Source organism: Gopherus evgoodei, chromosome 4 (assembly GCF_007399415.2).
Source record: "Gopherus evgoodei ecotype Sinaloan lineage chromosome 4, rGopEvg1_v1.p, whole genome shotgun sequence".
Lineage (NCBI taxonomy): Eukaryota > Metazoa > Chordata > Testudines > Testudinidae > Gopherus > Gopherus evgoodei.
In genome coordinates this window covers 25,807,452-25,831,912 of record NC_044325.1, presented here as the reverse complement: position 1 = coordinate 25,831,912, position 24,461 = coordinate 25,807,452, and the positions used below count along the sequence as shown (strand labels likewise).

General features: G+C 44.5%; 1 protein-coding gene across 1 annotated transcript in view; it reads left to right on the top strand.

Moving 5' to 3' along the window:
- SLC25A47 (solute carrier family 25 member 47) overlaps positions 1-24,461 on the top strand; it is a 46,272-nt gene that overhangs the window by 7,140 nt on the left and 14,671 nt on the right. Inside the window, exon 3 of the mRNA XM_030559391.1 lies at positions 14,285-14,318. Within this exon, the coding sequence (XP_030415251.1) occupies positions 14,285-14,318 (34 nt within the window). The remainder of the gene's footprint in view (positions 1-14,284; positions 14,319-24,461) is intronic.

Below are 24,461 nucleotides of genomic sequence, written 5' to 3'. Positions count from 1 at the left end.
CAGGCCCGTGTGACTGGTTCATGCCTCTGCCAGTCCATTGGTCTAAAGGTAGAATACAGGCTCTTATACAGAGGAAGAGTTTTAAAATTAAGTTGTTCCCCTCTCACTTCTGTGTGGGCCCAATTAGTCATTCCATTTTGGCAGGAGGATATTACTTTAACATAGATCCCCTTGTGTTGGAGTCCATTCCACTTGTTCCCCACTCTCTGTAAAATAAAACCTTCCTAAATTCTTTTGTAGATAGCCCCTCTTAAGGTAAGCTCAGCATAATGCCAGTGCTTAGAAATGTTTCCTTCTCCTGAAAGCATTTGTGAAGGGCTGCCTCTAAGTGCCTTTGCCACAATCTTTCCCATATGATAGTGAACAGACTCTTGGAGAACAATGATTTATAATTTCAGAGATGGGTTTCCTTCCAAGTTTTCAGATGCTATGCTTGTTCCGGAGCCACAGGATCGGTGCTAAGCCTTCACTTCTGGAACACTCTCTTGGAGGAACCCTTCTGTATGCCAGGGTCTTATTCTTTCTTCAGGGTAGGCCATGTAGCCTTAATGCCTCCTTAGACTGAATCTTTGGGGCTTCATCACCTGCTTCACACCATGAACCCTGCTTAGCAAGTCCAACTAAGAGAGACTCCTGGTAAAGACTTGTACACTCTTCAGAGACCAACACACCTCACCAAGTATTTGCAGTGACACTCAAGCAGTGTTTTCAAAACAGTAGGGTTTATTGATCAACTGGAGCATAGCATAGTCCTTAGATTAGCATAAAGAAATAAAGATTAAAACATAGTCCATTTGAGTCAGCCCAGAGCAGTTCCCCAGCCAAGCTGTGGTGAACTCCATTTTCAGGCTCTGTGGGTCTCTCTCTGACTTCCTCCCTAGTCAGTTCCCAGGTGAGAGAGAGAGCTCAAACTTCTTCCACAGCCCATGTTTATCCCCCCCACCTCACCTCACACCACCCAGTCCCTGCTGAGAGGTGGGTACATCCTTCTCCCTTCCATACTAGGTGTCATTGTCTTGGTGACTGATTTTTCCACTGTCTTCTTGGATTTTCCATATGGGTGGGCCTTGACCAGCTTCTTAATGACTCTATTCATTCCACCCAGACAGCGTAGTGACACACACTCTAGGTCTCTTAGCCTGCTCTGAGTGCAAACTTAATCCTTCTCTCCCCCTCTCGCCTCTCCCAGGTAGCATTGCAAAGCATAGGGGGAAACTGAGCCACACATGAGTTTCATAAAAAATTACAAAAAATTCCCACTTCGTCACAAAGCTTCAAGGGGATCTCAAGCTGATGGTTGTTAAAGTGCGAAGACAATCAGGACAGTCATCAGAATTATCTGATTTCAGGCATGAGCTCAGGAGATTTTTCCACAGGCAGAGCAGGTGCACAGAATCATTTGAGTATGATGCAGGAGGTGACAGTTATTGGAGTGACTAGAAGGGGAAAGCAATGGGGTTAAGTATCAGAGGGGTAGCCGTGTTAGTTTGGATCTGTAAAAAGCAGCAAAGAGTCCTGTGGCACCTTATAGACTAACAGATGTATTGGAGCATGAGCTTTCGTGGGTGAATAACCACTTCGTCAGATGCAATGGAGTTAAAGCATTACAAGAGCATCTTTGCTACCTGCTAATGGAGCTGCTTCTTCTTTAGCTCAGCTGGTAGAGAAAGCCTGTGTTTGGAGCTGAACATCCTGGATTCTATCTGGGTTGCTCACCTGGGGGTGAGGGCACTATATTTACATCCTGAAAGGCAGATACAGTGTGTATCCTAACCAGATGGAGAAACTGAGCCACAGGGTGAAGGTCTTGGCCAGAGGGAGTCAGTGTCAAAGCAGGATGTGGGAATTCTTGCCTCCCAAATCCTGTGCTCAGATCACTAGCCCAGACGTATGTTTCCCACGGAGTGGTAGAATGTGTACTAGAAATGCTGGAAAACTGCCACATTATTGTACTATCAGATAATGGTCCTGACAGTCCTTCTCTGCAGGGCAGCCATCACTCCCTGTCAGTAACATAAAATTAAGACTCCTTAGAAAGAGTTAATTGAGGTGCTCCACAATCCATTTCCCTTCTGTTTTTAAAATCTCAGTACAAGAGTTGCTGAGATTAAAAATAGTAGTAGGATATGAAGGAATAGTTTGAAATAAACCATGCAAATAACATCAGCAAGGCATTTTCATATTTTTTAAAATACCTTTTCTTGCTGTTTATAATACTCTGTACTCCCATACCACGTTCCATCTGAAGATCTGAAAGTGTTTCACAAACATTATTAGCTGCTGCGAGAATGAATCTGTCACCCCCATTTTAACAGATGGGCAACTGAGACATAGAGAGGTTAAGTGACTTGCTCTAAATCACCCAAGAAGTCTGTGCTGGAGCTAGGAACGGATCCCCTCATCTCTTGAAACTTTCTGTCACCATCCTTCCTCCCCTGGAAGTGTGAAATCAATGGCATAACATCAGGGTAAAACTGATGTTAATAGAGCAGAGAGTCATCTTTTTCTTTCTTTGTCCTGGCATACAGGTTCATAGGTTTGTTATTGTAGGACTGGATTGTCAATATCTGGGCTCCTACCTTATTATATTTGTTGGGTTTTATTACTTAATTAAAGGAGAAATTAAGCCTTTTGTTTTGAAAAACGATTGCATGGACTTAGTAAAGAGATTCCACCCCTAGCCCATCCATCCACAGGCCAAGTTTCAGGCCTTGTCCAGGCCCGCTGACAGCAGTTCTGTGCCCCAGGGCAGATCAGTCAATGGCATAGGTGCCAACTTACCTTCTGCCCCTTGGGTGCTTGACCCGCCCCTGCCCCCGCACTGCCTCTTCCCACCCCACCCTGACCCCCCAGCCTGCAATTTAAAAGGGCATCAGGCTCCTGGCCACTTCCAGCGCTGCCTTTACCATGGCAGCAGCCTGGAGCCCCTTTTAAATCATCCGGGCCCTGGGCAATTGCCCCTTTTGCCCCCTTTTAAATCATCCGGGCCCCTTGCCAACTTTATAGCATTGCCGTAACTCTCTCCTGTTCTGCAACTTGGAAACAGCATGGGCATGTTGTTTGATATGTCTCTTTAATCAAGGGTCTTCCAAAATAAAGTAGACAGAAATTAAACTGGTCTGTGTATGTGTCTGATTTTATCAAACACAAAGGCCATAGAAAACAGGACATGGGAAAATTTTCCCAGTGAAGCTGGCCATGAACACTCAGCAGATAAAGCAGAGAGAGATCAGAGACTAAAACATGCATGATGTTCTTTCTCTTTGCAGGGGGAATGGTGCTGGTATAGTGTCCTGAGAGTGGGGTTCTTCACTCCTGGAAGAGCCTGGTGCAGTCAAGTGCCTCTGACACATCTACATAATTCTGCCCAACCGTCAGCTGCTCTAGGCCATGTCTACATCTAAAATTTTGCAGCGCTGGTTGTTACAGCTGTATTAGTACAGCTGTATAGGGCCAGCGCTGCAGAGTGGCCACACTTACAGCAACCAGCGCTGCAAGTGGTGTTAGATGTGGCCACACTGCAGCGCTGTTGGGCGGCTTCAAGGGGGGTTCCGGGACCGAGAGAGCAAACCGGGAACGCCGCGGTTTGCTCTCTTGGTCCCGGAGCCAGCCAGCAAACCGCGGGGAAGGAGACCTGCTTGCTCGGGGTTCCGGGACCGAGAGAGCAAACCGGGAACGCCGCGGTTTGCTCTCTCGGTCCCGGAGCCAGCCAGCAAACCGCGGGGAAGGAGACCTGCTTGCTCGGGGTTCCGGGACCGAGAGAGCAAACCGGGAAAGGAAACCAGCTTGATTACCAGAGGCTTCCTCCTTCCACGGAGGTCAAGAAAAGCGCTGGTGAGTGTCTACATTGCATTACCAGCGCTGGATCACCAGCGCTGGATCCTCTACACCCGAGACAAAACGGGAGTACGGCCAGCGCTGCAAACAGGGAGTTGCAGCGCTGGTGATGCCCTGCAGATGTGGACACTCTCAAAGTTGCAGCGCTGTAACTCCCTCACCAGCGCTGCAACTTTCTGATGTAGACAAGCCCCTAGTGTCTCTTTAATCTCACCTCATTTGCTCTATATGCTCTTCCTAATCTTCTCACTGAGCATTGGCCTGTGAGTTCAATCCTTGAGGGAGCCATTTAGGGATCTGGGGCTAAAATAAAATAGTTGGAGATTGGTCCTGCTTTGAGCAGGGGGTTGGACTAGATGACCTCCTGAGGTCCCTTCCAACCCTGGTGTTCTATGATAATGCTGTCTCTGGCCTCTGATACTGAATTATTATCCATATGCATGGTGTGCTGCGCTCACACTGTTGAAATTAGTGCAGTAGTCTATCCTTCATATCCAATGCAGGATTGGGGCCTGTGTCTCTTTTTCCCACTGTTGGCTTTGTAAATTCTATCATATTGCCCCTTCTGCCTGAAGCAGTCTTCCTGCCCAGTCTTCATCTGACAAGCAACCACCTTGCCTTCTCCTCCTTAAAACCCACCTCTTCCAAGCAAAACACTTAAAAAAAAATTGGCTGATGGAATTTTCTGTAAGATGAGTTGTTATTTCTAATGAAATAATCTCCCTAGAGCAGGCTCAGCACATAAATTCCATGTGTCAGATTTCACTCAGAATTTTACTAAATCAGTAGAAAGCATAGGCACCAACTCTGTGGGTGCTCTGGGGCTGGAGCACTCATGGAAAAAAAATAGTGGGTGCTCAGCACCCACTGGAAGCCCCAGGGATCCGCTCCTTCCACCCCCAGTGCCTCCCACCCGCTGGTGGTCCCTGACGATCAGGTCCTCCCCCTCCCTCCTAGCACTGCTCACCCGTCACAATCAGCAGTTCAGCGGCATGCAAGAGGCACTGTGAGGGAGGAGTGGAGGCAGAAAAAGGTAAGGGAGGGGGCAGAATGGGGTAAGAAGAGGCAGGGCAGGGGTGGGAAGAGTCAGGGTGTGGGCAGAGCAGAGGCGGGAGGAGGCAGGGTGTGGGTGGGGGTTTAGGGGAAGGAGTGGAGTGCGGGTGAGGCCTAGGGCAGAGCAGGGATCCAGCACCCTTGAGGAAATCACAAAGTTGGCACCTTTGGTAGAAAGGCAGGATTAACATCAGAACTGAAGTTGTTTGAGTACTACAGCTATTCATTGCATAGACTTGAGCTGCTCCTCTCCTCTGCCAGAATCATAAGGAACAATCGTAGCTATCCTTAGTACATAGTCTTTACATACCATGTATGGAATGAAGTTTTTAAAGTTTGATCAACTGCAGGACAAGCTTGAAAATCATCCCACAATTTTGAAACATCTCTGTTTGTTTATTTTATAGTGTAGGGCAGGGAGGGTCTGGATTTCTGAGATGTTTCTAATGGAATGATGCCTCGGACTCATAACTATTTGAAGCCCCAAAGAACATAGAATATGACCAAGAGGACTGTGTGTGCGTGAGAGGGAGCTCAGGTCTTAGAATGACTCCATGCTTCAGAAATTTTTATGGTGACCCCTGGGAGAGGCTGAGTCATTGGATCATGACCTCTTTCTCCTTTGGGGCCTATTTATATTGGGTATCTGTGGCAGTATAACTGCATTGTATCCATTTGGTTTAGTTAATGTTACTGAAATCTGGTGGGATGATTCACACAACTGGAATGTTAAAAGCTATCGTTATAACCTATTTAGAAAGGCTCAAGTGGAAAAGGGGCAGGGGGACTGGCACTCTGTCAGAAATGGCATTGCCTGTTTCCAAGTCACCAGTAACTCTCAAGAAAATGATCTTGAATGCTTATAGATTAATGTGCTAAGATAAGGCACAAGATGGGGTACTAGTTGGCATGTGCTACAGCCCATGAAATCACACTAAGAAACAGAATGCACCTATCTACAATGTGTGGGGTGGGAAAAAATGGTTTGTGATCATGGGGGACTTCAGTTTTAGTGATTTATGCTGTGGAGGTTTCATGTGGCCAATACTAAAACATACTTGGAATTTCTAAATATAATAGATGACAATTTTCTAACTTAGGACATTTTGCAGCCAACACTGGGGAATTCTGTATTACAGCTTGTCTTGACAGATAAAGAGGAACTGATCATAGAACTAAAAATTAATGGTAGCTTAGGTACAAATCTGACTTGTTCACACTTATTATGTGCAAGCAGAATAAAGTCCAGAGCAGTCATATATATATATATCACAAAGCAAAAACAATTATGAGCCAAATCAGATGGGAGGAAAACTTTAAACAGAAAAATGTGAATGATAATTGGGAATCATTAAGAACACAATCCTATATGCCCAAAAGCCACAATCAAGGAAGAAGACCATGCTGGTTGAAAACCTGACTGGTTTAGAGGGGAAGTGAAGGCAGCTGTAAAAATAAATAAATAAATACAAATAAATAATATGTAACAAATGGAAGAAAGGGAGAAGTTAATAGTAATAAATATAAATCAGAAGTTAGGAATTGTAGAAAATTGATAAGGAAAGCCAAAGGATACAAGGCGAGCTCTATGTCCAGCAGACTAAAGGACAATAAGGAAACATTTTAAAAAATATATTAGGAACAAAAAGAATCCTGACAGTGATATTGGTCCATTAGATAGAAATGGTATAACTTATTAATAATGCAGAAAAGGCAGAAGTATTCGATAAATATTTCTCTACCATATTTTGGGGAAAAGAATGATTATATAGTCCACCATATGATGATGATAACATTCTTTCCATTCCACTAGTATCTCTGGGGGATGTTAAACAGAAGCAATTGAAGTTACACATTTTTAAATCAGCAGGTCCAGATAAGTTACATCCAAGAGTTTTACAAGAGCTGTCTGAGGGTCTTGCTCTACTGTTAATGTTGATTTTCAATATGTCTCGGTCCACTGTGGAAGTTCAAGAAGATTGGAAAAAAACTAATATTGTGCCAATATTTAAAAAGGGTAAACGGGATGACCCAGGTGATTATAGGCCTGTCAGTCTGACATCGATCCCGGGAAAGATAATAGAGTGGTTGATACAGGACTCAGTTAATAAAGAATTAAAGAAGAATGATGTATTGAATGCAAATCAACATACGTTTTTAGAAAATGGATCTTGTCAAACTAACCTGATATCTTTTTTTTGGTGAGATTACAAGTTTGACTGATAATGGCAATAGTGTTGACACAATATATTTACACTTCTATAAGGCATTTGATTTGTACTGCATGGCATTTTGATCAAAAAACTAGAATGATATAAAATTAACATGGCCACATTAAATGGATTATAAACTGGCTAAGTGATAGGTCTCAAAATATAACTGTAAATGGGGAATCTCCAATGGGTCATGCAGGGAGTGGTTCTTGGCCCTCTACAATTTAACATTTTTATCAATGACCTGGAAGAAAACTTAAAATAATCACTAATGAAGTTTGCAGATGACCCCAAAACTGGGGGAGGGGTAAATAAGGAAAAGGGCAGATGACTGATAGAGAGAGATCTGGATTGCTTGGTAAACTGGGTGCAAGCAAATAGTACATGTTTCAATATTGCTAAATGTAAAGGTATACATCTAGGAACAAATAATGTAGGCCATACTCACAGGACTGGGGACTCTATTCTGGGAAGCAGTGACTCTGAAAAAGATGCAGGGGTCATGCTGGATAATCAGCTGAACATGAGCTCCAAGTGTGACTCTGCAAACAAAAGAGCTAATGTGATCTGGTGATGCATGAACAGGGGACGCTCCAGTAGGCGTAGAGAGGTTTTTTATCTCTGTATTTGGCACTAGTATGACTACTGCAGTAATACTGTGTCCAGTTCTAGTGTCCACAATTAAAGAAGTATCTACAAGGGGAACAAATATTTAATAATGGGCTCTTCAATGTAGCAGAAGAAAGTATAACATGATCCAATGGCTGGAAGTGGAAGCTAGACAAATTCAGACTGGAAATAAGGTGTAAATTTTTAACAATGAGAGTAATTAACCACTGGAACACTTCCCCAAGGGTTGTGATGGATTCTCCATCACTGACAACTTTTAAATCAAGATTGGATGTTTCTTCTTTAAGTGATGTCCCCATGGGTGCTCCACTGTAGGTGCAGCAGTGCCCCGTGCCTGTGATCAGAGATCTTTAGCAGCAGTGCCCATCGGACCACACATGAGCAGCTTCCTCATCTCAAGACGTGAACGGGACATATATATAGCATTGTGTGGTCCGACTAGCCTCCAGTTCCTTCTCTAAAGCCTTTGGTCTGAGACAGAATCGACGGCAGAGCCCACTTCTCCTTTTTGACTAGATAGTGCCTTACCTGTTAGTTTTAGTATAGTTAGTACTTCCTTCTTCTTCTTTCCTCTGTGTTAAAAAATGTTTTCACTTTACCCTGCTCATTACTTCATAGGTTAGATTTTTGTTTCCTCACTTCCCGCCCTTCCCGATTGGGAAGCTTTTTCCTCACCCTTATGCCCAGATTAAGAGATGTGTCTCTTGCTAACTCACTTTCCTGATAACAGATGGCCACCCACAGTATATTCACTGTCTAGCAGAAGGACATGTCTCACAAAAGTGTTCCCACCTCCATGACTTGACTGCCAGAGTTAGAAAAGACCTGGACATTCAGTTACAACTTCTCTTCATGGAGAAATAACTGCATCCACCATCGGACCAGGGCCTGGACTCTCCCCATATGCAACTTTCCTGCTTTGATGAGAAGAAATGGGCTCCCTCATCACCCTGTGAGGCATTGCCCACTAGAACACCATCCCCTGCAAGATCAGTCACCTCGACATCATTGGACATGGGATATAGCTCCAGGGCCTGTTCGAATATCTCTAGTACAGGAACAAACAACAGTCTAAAGACCCTAACTGGCCAGACCTACAGCCCTTGACACCATCTCTCAGCTCTGGAGACCAAGAAAGACCAACTTTGGGCACTAAGGCACCAACAAAACTGTTGGCACCGATGAAGTGGTTGGCACCGAGCAAGTCTTCAGCTCCACCTGCTGGCTGCTCAAGAGACTGTATCTCTTCCTCTGCACCGATTCATGTGGTGCAGATGATGTTCCTACCTCCTCCCCAGGGGTTCAGATACCCTAAGGAGCTACTTGTATCTGACGTGCCTGAGTCACCACTGCTCAGACATGACTTCCCACCACTTCCACCCTCCCCTCTGGGCTCATGACATTCTTCCCTTTTCTCTTTGAGGACCGCAACCCCTTTCCCCAGTGACAAGGAGGAAGAAGAGGAGGAGTGTTCCATCACACCCTCTTGTTCAAGACAGGTGCAAATGAGTTCCTTTACATGTGCTAACTATTCACAATCCACTCCTGGACCAGAACCCTGGTATGAACCATTGTGGATGCAACCCCAAACGTTCCACTCCCTCCACATTGGCCATACTGGTTCCTCTGGCCCATGTACAGATCCCAGTTCAGGAAGCCACCCATGGTGCAAATCCAGAGACTTACACCTTTGCCTTCTGCACCATTTACTCTTCCACCAGAGACCAAGCCTCCCGTGGTAACAGATGAAGAGGAAGAACAGGAGGAGGAAGCTCCATTACATTTCTCCTCTTCTTCCCCTGATGAGGCTCTCATGACTCCTATTGCTGCTGATGACTTATGGTTATACAGTTACACATGTGATGTCTTCAGGTGGGGCTATGTACAATATATGTCCCTCACAGACACAACCTGCATAAACTCTTATCTGTGCCCATGAAGGTCAAGGACTTGCTACTGTGGTGAAAACAACCCAAAAACATCTGTGTAGGGATTCCTTTCCTTCAACCGGCACCCGCCGACCATGATTCTAGCAACCAAAGCCTCCTTAATCGGTTGGGGAGTGCACCTTCACACTTATACAGTGCAGGGCAGATGGTTCTTATCTGAACTCACCCTATACATCAACCTTCTAGAGCTATGAGCTCTCCACAATGCCTGCCAACATTTTCTCCCACTGATTTCACATTCCACCAAAGTCATGACGGATGGACAAATCATCTGCATGTTTTATATCAACAGGCAAGGTGGAGTGAAGTCCCACCTTTTTTGGATGCACTGAAATTATGCATCTGGTGTATCCAACACGACATTACTGTTGTCAGACGCTCCCGGTATAGTGCTCTGCTCTGTTCAATGTTGATATCAATCGGCTGCATGTGTGCGTTCCCTCTGTGTGCTGCCCCAGCTCTGCTCAGATAGCTGACACAGCAGATCCCGAGAAAACCCTCAATGACCACAGACTCTAGTAAGGTACGAAGGCACGTTGGCTAGGTTTACTGTCGAAGAGAAACACCGTCTCCAGCTCCTGGGCAAACAAAGTCCAAGGTGCTGCTAGCCAGTACATATGTGCTCCCTGGCAATGGACTCAGCTCAGTCAGTGGCGGGACTTTCCACTGCCCCCTAGGCTGGACAAAGACACTGCCCCAGGGATGCATTCTTATACACAGGTACAAACAAGTTACACATCACTCCAGACATATTGAGGTGCAACCCCTCTACGTAGCGAGGTACAACCCCTCTACGTAGTAAGGTGCTGCCGCTCACCTTGTACATGTTGGTTTGAACAAAACAACTCTATCCATCATATTCCCCTTTTGCCCCTGTCATTGGGATGGGTCAGCCTGTTCCTTGTTATCTGTGTGGAATGTACAGGTATGCGAATGTTCTGATATCTGGTGTCCAGTACCTTTTAGGTATGTATCTTCTTGCAGCATAAGCCCTTTCCTTGCCAGCTTCTGTGAGCAGGGCCTGCCTCTGGCTCACAGCTTAACTTTGCTTTATGTTAGCAAGGCCTTGACCATTACTTTAGTTCAGGCCTTAGGCCTCAAACAAGGCCTCTGATACCAAGGTTTATATCTCAGGGCCTCCTCTTACTATAATTACCATCTCAGCCACATACATTCCTGGACACAAGGAAACAACACTGCAGACTCATTGAGCAGGAGATTCTTCAATCATGAGTGGAAACTGGATATGCAAATCCTTCAGTTTATCTTCCACCACTGGGGATTCCTCACTATAGATCTTTTTGCCACACTGCAAAATGCCCACTGCCCTCAATTCTGCTCCAGGGTGGGACTAGGACATGGATCTCTGGCAGAGACATTCCTCATCACAAGGGATGCGCCACTACTCTGTGCCTTCCCTCCCTTCCCCCTTCTCTTTCAAGTGCTCCACAAGATACAGGAGCACTGAGCCCTTGTCATCCTTATAGCTCAGACATGGTCACAACACATCTGGTATACTTACCTCCTTCACATGACGATTTGCCCTCCAATCTCTTGCCATCTGAGTCCGTGACTCCTTTCACAGGATGTGGGTTATATCATCCATCCCAATCCACAATTGCTCCACCTAAAAGCCTGGCTCCTTTATGATTCTGGGATTCGGAAATAACCTGTTCGTAAGCAAAGGGATACTCTTGAATAGCAGACGCGACATGACTAGATGCACTAACTTCCAAAATTGGACTAGATTCCAGTGCTGGTGCATCTCCTATCATGTCAACGCAACGAGTGCTCCATTACCACTTATCCTGGACTATATTTTACACCTTAAACAATCGGGATTACCCACTATCTCCATCTGTGGGTATTTGGATGGCATCACAACCATCCATTGCCACATAGACAGCCACTTTGTATGCATATACCCACTCACAAAAAGTTTCCTGAAAGGTCTCCAAAATCTTTACTCTCACATACAAGATCCAACCCTGGCCTGGGACCCTGGCCTTGTCTTACACTCTTTTACTAGACCTGTGTTTGAACCAATGGCAGTCTGCTCCTACTTCACTTATCTATGAAAACAGCATTTCTTGTTGCTATTACCTGTGTCCAATGGGCTGGTGAAATTGGAGGACTTATGGCATACCGCCCGTATACACTTTTTTATAAAGACAAAGTTATGTTATGGCCACACCCCAAATTTTTTACCCAAGGTACCATCCTCTTTCCATCTTAATCAATCTATCCACCTGACTTGCTTCTTTCTGAAGCCTAATAGCAACCAACAGGAGGCACCACTGCACACCAGGACATCAGATGAGCATTAGCTTCCTACCTTTCCAAAAACTGGAAGCTACACTTACTCCTTTCAATGGCCGAAAGATCTAAAGGCAGAGCCATCTCTAAGCAATGCCTTGCCAAGTGGATCTTGCAGTGTATACATCTATCCTGCCAACTACACAATGGAAAATCTCCTCCTGGACCCAGAGCACATTCCACTTGCCACATCCATTGCTTTTCTCAATAATGTCCTGACTGCTGACATTTGCAAAATGGCCACACGGGCATGAGCGGGCACTTTTGCCCATCGCTATGCCATCACTCACGACGCCGCAGCAGATACTGTCCTAGGCCATGTTGTCCTATCATTGGCAGTAAATCCTGGGTTAGGGTTAGGGTTAGGGTTAGGGTTAGGGCCCAGCCTTCCAATTAGGGGCACTGCTTCCTAGTCACCTATTGGGCCCTCATTCGAAGAAGAGAAGGTCACTCACCCTGTGGAGTAACTGAGGTTTTTTTAGATGTGTGTCTCTATGGGTGCTGTACTACCTGTCCTCCCCTCTGCTTTGGAGCTGAAACATAAGCTTTGCAGCAGGCAGAAACTGGGGGAGGGTCAACCTGCCAAGCACTATATATACATGTCCTGCTACGATGTGAGATGGGGGAGGTGCGCATGTGCAGTGTAATGGCTACTGCTGCTGCTGATCTCTGATCCCAGGTGCAGGGGGTGCTCCTGCACCTACAGTGGAGCACCCATATTGAAACACACCTGAAGAAACTCAGGCCTTGGCTACACTCACACTTTACAGCGCTGCAACTGGGGTGTGAAAAAACACCCCCCTGAGCGCTGCAAGATACAGCGCTGTAAAGCGTCAGTGTAATCAGGGCAGCAGCGCCGGGGCAGCGCTTTGAAATTCCAAATGTAGCCATACCCTCAGTTACTGCACAGGATGAGTAACCTTCTCTTTTCTAAAAGCTCTGCTCTAGGAATTAATTTTGGGAAGTTCTACGGCCTGTGTTATACCAGAGGCCAGACTAGACAATCCTAATCAGAGGTGTAGGGGAGGCATGCAGGTGCCACTGATTGGCCCGCTGGGGGTGGGGAAGGAGAGGAGCTCTGTCCTTCTCTCCCTGCACCTCTCCTCTGTCACATTCAGCTGCTCTCCCTGGCAGCCAGGCAGGGAGTGGGATGGAGCCACTTCTGCCTGAGAGAGCCTTGCTGGGAGGCAGCAGCGGCCCGCTCCCTGCCAGGGCTCTGCTGCTGAGGACATGAGTTCAGTGAGCCGGAACCCCCTGTCACCCACCTGGCATGCTCAGCCCCTGTTCCTGGCAACCAATGGAGGGGGCAGTATGGGGAGGCACCAGTCATCTATGATCCTAATGGTCCCTTCTGGCCTTAGAATCTATGATTCAAGAATAAGCTGCACTCTTGCAGCTCTAGTTTACATCAGTTCAGTGTGTATACACTTGGAGTTTGCACTGGCAAGCTTTGATATAGCTGTGCCAGTACAAATATCTGCAGTCTGTCCTCCAGACAGGGCTTCTTGTTGGGTAACCAGTCACAGAACTAGTTGACATTTTTCAAAAACTAAAGTAATTTTCTCTAAAAATGGCTTTTATTTAACTTTTTTTTTTTTTGGTGGAAAATTGTTGACTTTATAAAAATGTTCTTTTCTCATGATATTTGTTTTCTCAAAACAATGATTGAAAACCACTATCAAAATTCTTTCATTTGTTCTAGCCCTAGTTTCAACCAACATTTTGATGAAAATGATTGCAAAACATTCATGACAAAAAGGCCCATTTTTCACCCTGTGAAATGAGAACAGCTTCAATAGTTTTCTTTGCCAGAGGATGTTGTGACGGTCAAGGCTATAACAGGGTTCAAAAAAGAACTTGATGAATTCATGGAGAATAGGTCCATCAATGGCTATTAGCCAGGATGAGCATGGATGGTATCCCTAGCCTCTGTTTGCCAGAAACTGGGAATGGGCAACAGGGGATGAATCACTTGATGATAACCTGTCTGCTCATTCCCTCTGGGGCACCTGGCGTTGGCCACTGTCGGAAGACAGGATACTGGGCTAGATAGACCTTTGGTCTGACCCAGTATGACCGTTCTTATGTTTTATGTTCTTCTGTTTTCCTGAGAGGGAAAAATCACATTTTGTCCATCTCTGTTCACAGTTAATAAAGGTAAAAATCCTTGATTAGGCTTGTACAATTCAAGGGTGACATATTTGCTAGACCTAATATTGATGACTTTATATCTATGAGTCAGAAAATGCCATGTGATAATATTCTCTCTCTCTTTGCTATTTCTAGGTGCTAAAACTGCTTTCAAAATGGTGGCAGGGAGGTAAGTGACAACTCTTTGATAGCAGGAATAGACTGGATTTTTTCACTTGCCCCAGGCAGCTGCTTGTGAAAGAATAATGGAAGGAATACAAATGAAGACACCCTTTACCATACTTGGAAATGTTTGATTAATCACATGGACTGTGGGTGAAGCACTGTTAATAAATCATGTAGGGTTACTAAATATAACCAGGGATGGCTACTGAATAACTCAGCACGTGTGTAGCGGTTACATTGCTACTTCCCTAGGTAATATTTTACCTTTCTATTTGCATTCATGCTGTACTCACATGATATTATATTGTGGATTAAAAGTTCTTTTCAGGTTGGAAAATAATGGCCCAGCTTAACAAAAATTTAAATTTGATATAAATCCTTCGAATAATCTTTAGTTCCCATCCACTCCCCACTTGCTGTAACCTATGATGCTGTAATTCTACAAGGGGACATTGATAAGTATATTCATTCGAATTATGTTCTCTGGAGTGAATCTGGTGCTTGTGAAAAGGATGAGGGCCACAGCACTGGGGACTAATGCCCTCATCTTACCAGTGAAACAGGTATGCAGGGGGGCGGGGGCAGTGCAATTATTCCCTCAGTCTGGGTTGCCCACAGTCCCTTATCTTTTCATTTCTGTACAGCAAGATCAGGAGTTGCTGAGTGCTGCAGAAAGCATCAAAAAATACCCCTGGCAAAGGTAGGTGAGTGCTGCTTATTGTTATGATTATTTATTGATAATCATGATACCAGGAGGAGGAGTGGGATAGGGATGCTAAGGAAACAGTTCCTTATTTTTGAAATACAGTGTTGGCCACTCAATGTGACCTGGTGCGATCTCTGCTAGAAATGTGTGATTCAGGCCTTGATCCAACAAAGCGCATAAGTACATGTTGGCACAGCACATGCTTAAGTACTTTGCAGGATCAGGACTTTGGTTTCCATGATTAATCAAAGGAAATCCAGCCCACTCCTCTGCAGATATGGATGCCACCTGGGCATCAGAACTGGTGTAGTTCTACTGTGCGAAACAGGAGGCTGTATCACATGAGCCAATCCCTCTCCCACTTTGGTTTCCCCTTTCCCCTCCTGTAGGCCTGAGGTCAGTCTTCCATGTACAGCACAGAACAGTAACCATCCATTCATGGGCTGTTACTTTTCCACTCTCAACTAACCTTATTGAACCATTTACATTGACAATGTTTAGTATTGGCTTCTCTTATCTCACTGAACTTTGCTAGCTATGGCTAAATTTTCAGAGATTAGTTCTCTTGGCCCCACAGTGTCTGAGCATGGAAAAATTACAGGCACAAGCACCCACCTCTATTAAAGCCACTCTTCCCTCTTCCCCCAAATTAAAATAATTGGAAAACAAACCAGCCCAAACCCCAGAAAATATTCAAAGTGTCAAAACTGATGAACAATTAACTGATGGTAAAATTAAGTTTGCATTTTCTAGTTCAGAAGGGGCACTGGAGCAAAGCTCCTGTGTTTTTCCTGATTAAGCATCTGATATCAGTGTTGTTATCTTTGATACAGTCTGTTTGATCAGCCAAAACAGTCCAGGTTTAATTCGGGTTATGTTTGTTGGTTTGGAGGACTAGATGACTCAGGATCAGAAATGAGATACAAAACTAACAACCTCTAAGTCATAAACATGAATGCTGTCCAGATAGGAAATGACTGGCAGTTCTTGTTACCTGATGGCTCAGGGGCCTATGTGAAAAGAGCTGATGGTCTCACTCCAGTTCCTACTGGACAGGTGTGCCTGTCACAGTAGAACCCACCAGCATTGCCACCCGCGCTGGTCCTTTCAGCAGAAAGGCAAAGGAATGGAGGATGGTCAACCAACTGCCTAGAGTCCTAGAAATGGTTCCTCCTAGCCCTTGTCTGAGTAAAGCAGTGAAGTGGTAGGAGGAGTAGTGGATATGTAGAGGGTGGCCTCTGTTGCTGCTCCTGTTTTCTCATTAATCACAGAACCCAACCCTGTGGTGACCTTTCTGGTTACTCGACAGCCAATTGTACCAAATCTCTGAGGTTTTTGAGATGATGTTACAATATGCTTTTGCAATAAGAAGACATACCCCATTAAAACCTCCACTGACATCTCATTTAAAATTCCTATGGTATCACTTGGACTGCTCGCTATCACTTTCCCCACAGGGAATTCCTTTTGATGGACGTGCACACTTGGTCCTGCAGAAGCTGCTCTGGTGAGGTTGCCTGTGGTCAAACATTGTGTAATGGATCTCTTAGCTGGCTTGCCTAAATTCAGGCATAAATTTTACATATGGAAATGTAAATGTACCAGTCTCTCTGGACAGACCAGTCATAAGGGATATGATTTGGGAAGCAGAGAACAAACAAAACAGGCATATTTGGTGGAGATATTGTGGAGTGTACTAAGCTGAGGGCCAACAGGGAGTGAGATCACAGCACAATTTACATTGTGGTCCTAGCCTACGTGACAAGGTGCTCCAAAATAACACTGATTGGAATGCCTTAAGCTTCAATGCACTTGCAATGCCCTGTGCTTAGAAATGATAGGATATTTTACAAGCATTGGTTACAAGCTGATTTCAACCCTTGTGATAAGGAGCCAAATTTATCTCTAACGTAACTCCATTGACTTTTGATGAATTATACCTGGGATGAGGTAGACCCAAGTTCCTTAGCACAGATCCACCCAAATCAATGCAAACTTAATCAGTTTCTCCCCAGCGTGGTCCGGAATCTACCAGTGTTGTAGTTGTTGATCCTCTAAACCACTGATCCGCAAAACCCTATCCCATGATCTGCAGATTCATAGTTTATAACTCCAGATGAAACCACTGTAATCATCTAGCTTGACCTGCATAATACTGGCCAGAGAACTAGGAGATGGGGGAAAGCCGACTGCTGCAGAGGAGCATGTGGCTCGGACACAGACTTCTCTTGGGGGAGAGTCTGATGATAGGGAATCTCCAGGTTATAGTCAGGAACAGAGGACGGAAGAGGATAATGTAAGGGCCGGATCAGATGATAAACAGTCACATAAAAAAGAATCTGGCACATCAGAAAAGGGCAGACAAATAAACAGGGACAAGTTTTTAAAGTGCTCGTACACAAATGCTAGAAGTCTAAATAATAAGATGGGTGAACTAGAGTGCCTTGTGATAAAGGAGGATATTGATATAATAGGCATCATAGAAACCTGGTGGACTGAGAACAATCAATGGGATACAATCATTCCGGGGTACAAAATATATCGGAAGGACAGAACAGGTCGTGCAGGGGGAGGAGTGAAAGAAAATGTAGATTCAAATGAAGTAAAAATTTTAAGCGAATCCACATGTTCTATAGAATTGCTATGGATAGAAATTTCATGCTCTAATAAAAATATAACATTAGGGATCTATTATCGACCACCTGACCAGGACAATAATAGTGATGATGAAATGCTAAGGGAAATTAGAGAGGCTATCAAAATTAAGAACCCAGTAATAGTGGAGGATTTCAATTATCCCCATATTGACTGGGAACATTTCACTTCAGGACAAAATGCAGAGATAAAATTTCTCGATACTTTAAATGACTGCTTCATGGAGCAGCTGGTATGGGAACTCACAAGGGGAGAGGCAACTCTAGATTTAAACCTGAGTGGAGCACAGGAGCTGGTCCAATAGGTAACTATAGCAGGACCGCTTGGAAATAGTGACCATAATACAATAGCATAGTGAGGCAAATAGAAAGGAGCACAAACACTGCCAGTTTAAGTGCAAGAGTGTAATAAGAAAAGCCAAAGAGGAGTTTGAAGAATGGCTAGCCAAAAACTCCAAAGATAATAACAAAATGTTTTTTAAGTACATCAGAAGCAGGAAGCCTGCTAAACAACCAGTGGGGCCCCTTGACGATCAAAATACAAAAGAAGTGCTTAAAGACGATAAAGTCATTGCGGAGAAACTAAATGGATTCTTTGCTTCAGTCTTCACGGCTGAGGATGTTAGGGAGATTCCCAAACCTGAACCAGTTTTTGTAGGTGACAAATCTGAGGAAGTCACAGATTGAAGTGTCACTAGAGGAGGTTTTGGAATTAATTGATAAACTAAACATTAACAAGTCACCGGGACCAGATGGCATTCACCCAAGAGTTCTGAAAGAACTCAGATGTGAAGTTGCGAACTATTAACTAAGGTTTGTAACCTGTCCTTTAAATCGGCTTTGGTACCCAATGACTAGAAGTTAGCTAATATAACGCCAATATTTAAAAAGGGCTCTAGAGATGATCCCAGCAATTACAGACCGGTAAGTCTAATGTCAGTACTGGGCAAATTAGTCGAAATAATAGTTAAGAATAAAATTGTCAGACACATAGAAAAACATAAACTGTTGAGCAGTAGTCAACATGGTTTCTGTTTCTTACTAATTTATTAGAGTTCTTTGAAGGGGTCAGCGAACATGTGGACAAGGGGGATCCAGTGGACATAGTGTACTTAGATTTCCAGAAAGCCTTTGACAAGGTCCCTCAGCAAAGGCTCTTATGTAAATTAAGCTGTCATGGGATAAAAGGGAAGGTCCTTTCATGGATTGAGAACTGGTTAAAAGACAGGGAATAAAGGGTAGGAATTAATGGTAAATTCTCAGAATGGAGAAGGGTAATTAGTGGTGTTCCCCAAGGGTCAGTCCTAGGACCAATCCTATTCAATTTATTCATAAATTATCTGGAGAAAGGGGTAAACAGTGAGGTGGCAAAGTTTGCAGATGATTCTAAACTACTCAAGATAGTTAAGACCAAAGCAGATTGTGAAGAACTTCAAAAAGATCTCACAAAACTAAGTGATTGGGCAACAAAATGGCAAACGAAATTTAATGTGGATAAATGTAAAGCAATGCACACTGGAAAAAATAACCCCAACTATATATACAATATGATGGGGGCTAATGTAGCTACAACGAGTCAGGAAAAAGATCTTGGCGTCATCGTGGATAGTTCTCTGAAGATGTCCACGCAGTGCGCAGAGGCGGTCAAAATAGCAAACAGGATGTTAGGAATCATTAAAAAGGGGATAGAGAATAAGACTGAGAATATATTATTGCCTTTATATAAATCCATGGTACACCCACATCTCGAATACTGTGTACAGATGTGGTCTCACCTCAAAAAAGATATTCTAGCACTAGAAAAGGTTCAGAAAAGGGCAACTAAAATGATTAGGGGTTTGGAGAGGGTCCCATACGAGGAAAGATTAAAGAGGCTAGGCCTCTTCAGCTTGGAAAAGAGGAGACTAAGGGGGGATATGATAGAGGTATATAAAGTCATGAGTGATGTGGAGAAAGTGGATAAGGAAAAGTTATTTACTTATTCCCATAATACAAGAACTAGGGGTCTCCAAATGAAATTAATAGGTAGCAGGTTTAAAACAAATAAAAGGAAGTTCTTCTTCACACAGAGCACAGTCAACTTGTGGAACTCCTTACCTGAAGAAGTTGTGAAGGCTGTCTCTATAACAATGTTTAAAAGGGAACTGGATAAATTCATGGTGGCTAAGTCCATAAATGGCTATTAGCCAGGAAGGATAAAGAATGGTGTCCCTAGCCTCTGTTTATCAGAGGGTGGAGATGGATGGCAGGAGAGAGATCACTTGATCATTGCCTGTTAGGTTCACTCCCTCTGGGGCACCTGGCATTGGCCACTGTCGGTAGACAGATACTGGGTTAGATGGACCTTTGGTCTGATCCGGTACGGCTGTTCTTATGTTCTTATGTTCTAATTGATCCCTGTTTGAGCTAGAGCATAATTTTTAGAAAAGCATCCAATCTTGATTTTAAAATTGCCAGTGATGGAGAATCTACCACACTCCTTGGTAAACTGTTCCGATAGTTAATTACCCTCGTCGTTAAAAAACTGTGCTTTATTTCCTCTTCGAATTATGTCTAGCTTCAGCTTCCAGTCATTGCATCTTGTTATGCCTTGCTTTGTCTGCTAGACTGCAGAGCCCACTGTAGATGCTTATGGTCTGTGATTGAATCACCCCTTAGATTTTGCTTTGTTAAGCTAAATATATTGAGCTCCTTTAGTCTACCACTGTAAGGCAGGTTTTCCAATTCTTTAATTATCATAGTTCTTCTCTGAACCCTCTCCAGTTTATCAACAGCCTTCTTGCATTGTGGACGCCAGAACTGGATGCAGTGATGTAGTGCTGTGTGTGTGCATGCGTGTGCACATCTGCACAAATTAACTCAAAGCCCCAGTTTCCAACAACAGAGCTGGACATTAGAACTGACTGGAAAAAAATGATTTTGAATTTTTTTGGTGGGGCAAAAAGGGGCACGTTTTTACTCACAGTACGTGATAGACCCAGGCCAGTTGGGAACAGCAGAACAGCAGAAGGCAGATATACTGGCCACTGGATTAACAGTTTTCTGTTCCCTGACTGACCAGAGCAGGGGCTGCTCCAGGCTAATGAGAACACCTGACTCTAATTAACCTGCCAAGAGTCAGGTGAGGCCATTAAGCTAATGTGACCGCCTGACTCTAATTAAAGCCCCACTGATACTATAAAAAGGGCTTACTTCAGTCAGGCGGGGGAGAGGAAGTGCAGCTGAAGGGCTGGTTAATGAAGACACTCTCAAACCATAGGTAAGGGAGCCCTAAGGTAAGGGTGAAGAAGGGAGAAGCAGGAGAGCCGTGGGGAAGTGGCCCAGGGAAATGTAGCAACTCTGGCAGTGAAAGGTTGGCTGCCAACAGCTGCTACCATTAGGGTCCCTGGGCTGGAACCCGGAGTAGAGGGCAGGCCCGGGTTCCCCCCAATCCACCACTACAGGAACATCTCCTGGGAGAGGAAGTCAGGCCCCTGTCAGGACAGGAGGCTAAACTGTTCTGAAATAAGCCCCCAGAGACAACAGAGACTGTGGGAGTTCTCTCACCAACTTCCTTGCTGGTCTATGATGAAAAGGGCTTAGTAGACTGTAACCCTGGCCCTAGAGAGAGAAGGGCTATGTGGAGGGTCACAGTGAGCCATTGAGGCTAGCATAAACCGCCTAGAAGCACAGGACCCATGGGAGCAAGGTCAGAGCTCTGCCACAACACACAAAATGACCTGCTAATCAGGGCATTATTGAGTTCCAACTGCATGTGGATATGCCAAAATGGCACTGTCAAAAACACTGTTCCTGCAGGAGAATACATGCCGATCTTGGAGCCCCTTTAGCGCTTCTAGTCTGACATAGCTGGTGTCCCGCTAGAGTCATGACCACAGCAGTGAGCAGGAGAGCTCTGCTCCAGAGCCCCCTCAGCTGCAGCATTCCCCGCCACCCCCAGCCAAACGTATAAACGTGTACACTTTACTCTAATCTCATCCTTGACTCTCGTTTTTTTCTGTGCCCTCCCTGAGTGCCCACTAGACTGAGGCTTTTTGTAGCCCTCTGTGCAGTAACTGACTGGAGGTGCAGCTAAATGCTGTGGGAAGTCAGAGCACCCACCAGGCTTTGCAGGGAGAGGAAGGACATAGGCTCTGCCAACACTGAAAAACTCATCCAGCAGATGGGGCTCCCTGCTCCCCAACAGAGTGGGCAGATTTTTGGGTGGGAGGCTGGCACCTGTGGAACTCAGGAACTGCTTCCCTGGAGGGGCCTCCTTCCCATTCCTTCTCCCATAGACCTCCCATGTGAGAGGTCACCTCCTGGAGCTCCAGAGTGCTCCCCTGTTCAGAGGCTGAGTTTCCTTGTGTTTATGAGCACCACTCAGCCACAGCCAATCCCTTCCTGTATAACTGTATCCACCTCCGCTTTTAAGAGTTGGCAAGGATGAGCTGAGCGCTGTGCAAGGCGTAAGAACCAGGACCATAAGTAGGAAAGTCAGGGTGAATGGCAAGGGAAGAGGGGGTGGCATGCTTTGCCTGTAGTTGGGAAGGGAGTCTACTTTGAAATAGTTCTTGTGGGGGGACTCTCCCAAAATCTCCACTCCTGTGTGTGTGGATGTACCTGGGTGAGTTATGGAAGAGACCATCTCTTGCGGTTAATTAGTATTAATGTGGCTGCTCCATGTTCAACATCATCGTTGTTTTAAAAGGCCGGGCATCCAGGGATTTGCAGGGTGAAAGGCACTGGAATAGAGGTTTCAGGTCAATGTTCTGGTGCACTTCTTCATGGGATTATTTATTCACAGTATTATTGGAACCAATTCAATCTTTGTCTCTCCCTGCACATGTATAGTTCATGAAGTTTCCCCAGAGTACATAACCTCTGGAGGAAGGTGGAGTTAGCAGGGTTAGCTTTAATATATTACGAACAGTATAATTTCCCAAGGACTAAAGCTGGCTTGTGCATGGAAAGGCTGAATTTTCCTCTTTGCCTTCTCTACAATTCCAACGTTTGATCAGAACAGTCAAAGCAGCAGACTCTGTGCAGATGGATTTCATTGCTGGAGCCATTGGAGGTAAATAAATAAGTAAAATAGTGTATGATGAAAGCTATGTTTCCTATTAATTTAAAGGCAGATCCTAATGCCACAAATGGCAATGCTATAGTTGAGGGTCTTTCAGTGATTTATTGAGAAATCTCTTTTTTTTAAAAAAGTATTCTGTTAATTTAAAGAATCAGCAAACTTACAGAGCTGTTAATGAATATAGTTAAACATATGGTTAGCTAAGGTTATTGCTCTGCAACGCCCAGTCTAATTCCAAAAGTATTAAGCAAAACAACATGAAAACCCACACGTGGCAGCAGGAGACAACAAGATGGAACAAACTGAATGCAGATGCTGGCAGACACTGCTGGTATGGTACAGTCTCCGTTATCTGATATCCTAGGCAGTCAGAGTAGGAAGAACTGAGGTCATTTCCAGTACAATTAATAGTGCAGAGAAATGACTGTTTCAATTAACAAGGTTTGGAAGAGTGACATTTGGATAACCTTAGGTTGATCTTTATTTGCAGTTTCATGGGTTATTACTACACAGACTTGTTGCATGGCAGAAGGTGATCTGGGAGCAAATATTTTCCAATTTTTTTTAAAAAGGTACTGCTTAGTTTTAGATTTTTTCGGGGTTCTTGTACACAGAAAGCTTGTTGTAAACAATGAAATTTGGCAAGTGATCAGCAAAGAGTATGGTCTAATTACCTGGGAGATTTTGAAAGAGAAACATTAAATGGCTAAGATTGATCAGAACTGGAGAAATGCAGTGTTATCTTTGCTAGAGAGGGTCAGACAAATTTGGCATATGGCTGAGACATGCTACAAACAATTCCAACCAGACTTCCAGATCCCCTGAACTTTGGCAGCCCTTTGCTGGTCAGCTCAGGAGAGGCTCATTGCCCATGTAGAGATTTAAATAGGAGAACTTACTTAAGGTCTCCCTTTATGTAATGATTGGGAGGTACTCTGAGCCCTGTGGGATCCAGAATGACAGCAGGAGCAGGAGAGATGGATTCAGTCCCTTCATTGTGGTTCCCTTCCCTTCTCTGCACTCAGTCATCTCAAACTGTGTGGTGGTTTTGGGAGCCTGAGCACTGGAGGGATATGGTTGACAATGAGAAGTTGGGGCAAGGCTATGAAAGAGATTCTTTAAACCTTGGTACTGACTGCCACATTGGGCAGCAACTGTGCAGTAAGTGCATTATGGGAATGGGAGGCATTCAATACTTGTTGGATCCTGCCCTACGTAGATGCATCGGGGAGAGGGCCGTCCCTCTGGGTTTGTAATCAGAAATACTTTTGCTTATTTTAAATGCACCACATTGCTATACATACAGAATCCTCCTAGCTGCTACCTAAGGCAAACTGGCTGTTTTTCTATGATGTGAAATACCTATAGAAAGCAAGCTCCTCTGAGATATTTTGTCCAGTACCTAGAGAGTTTGAATGTAAGTCAGTGGGAATTTTGTCTGTGCAAGGATGTCAGGGACTGGCCCAATGTCCATCATTACCAGTCTGATGTGGGTGATGCCATTATCTCCTTGAGGGGTATTTTCCAGATCAGAGATTTCTTGTAATACAAACATTTGTGGCTGACTTTCTCTGAGCCTTGGAGTTGGTGTATGGCTTGTGTTTGATTCTGACAAATGTTAGAGAGTTTAAGCAGGCTCATCTTGTGTATTTTCACATTTCCAAATATGTTGCAAACCCAGATGATTTGCATCAAACAACTAAAATGGCAACAGTGTTTCTG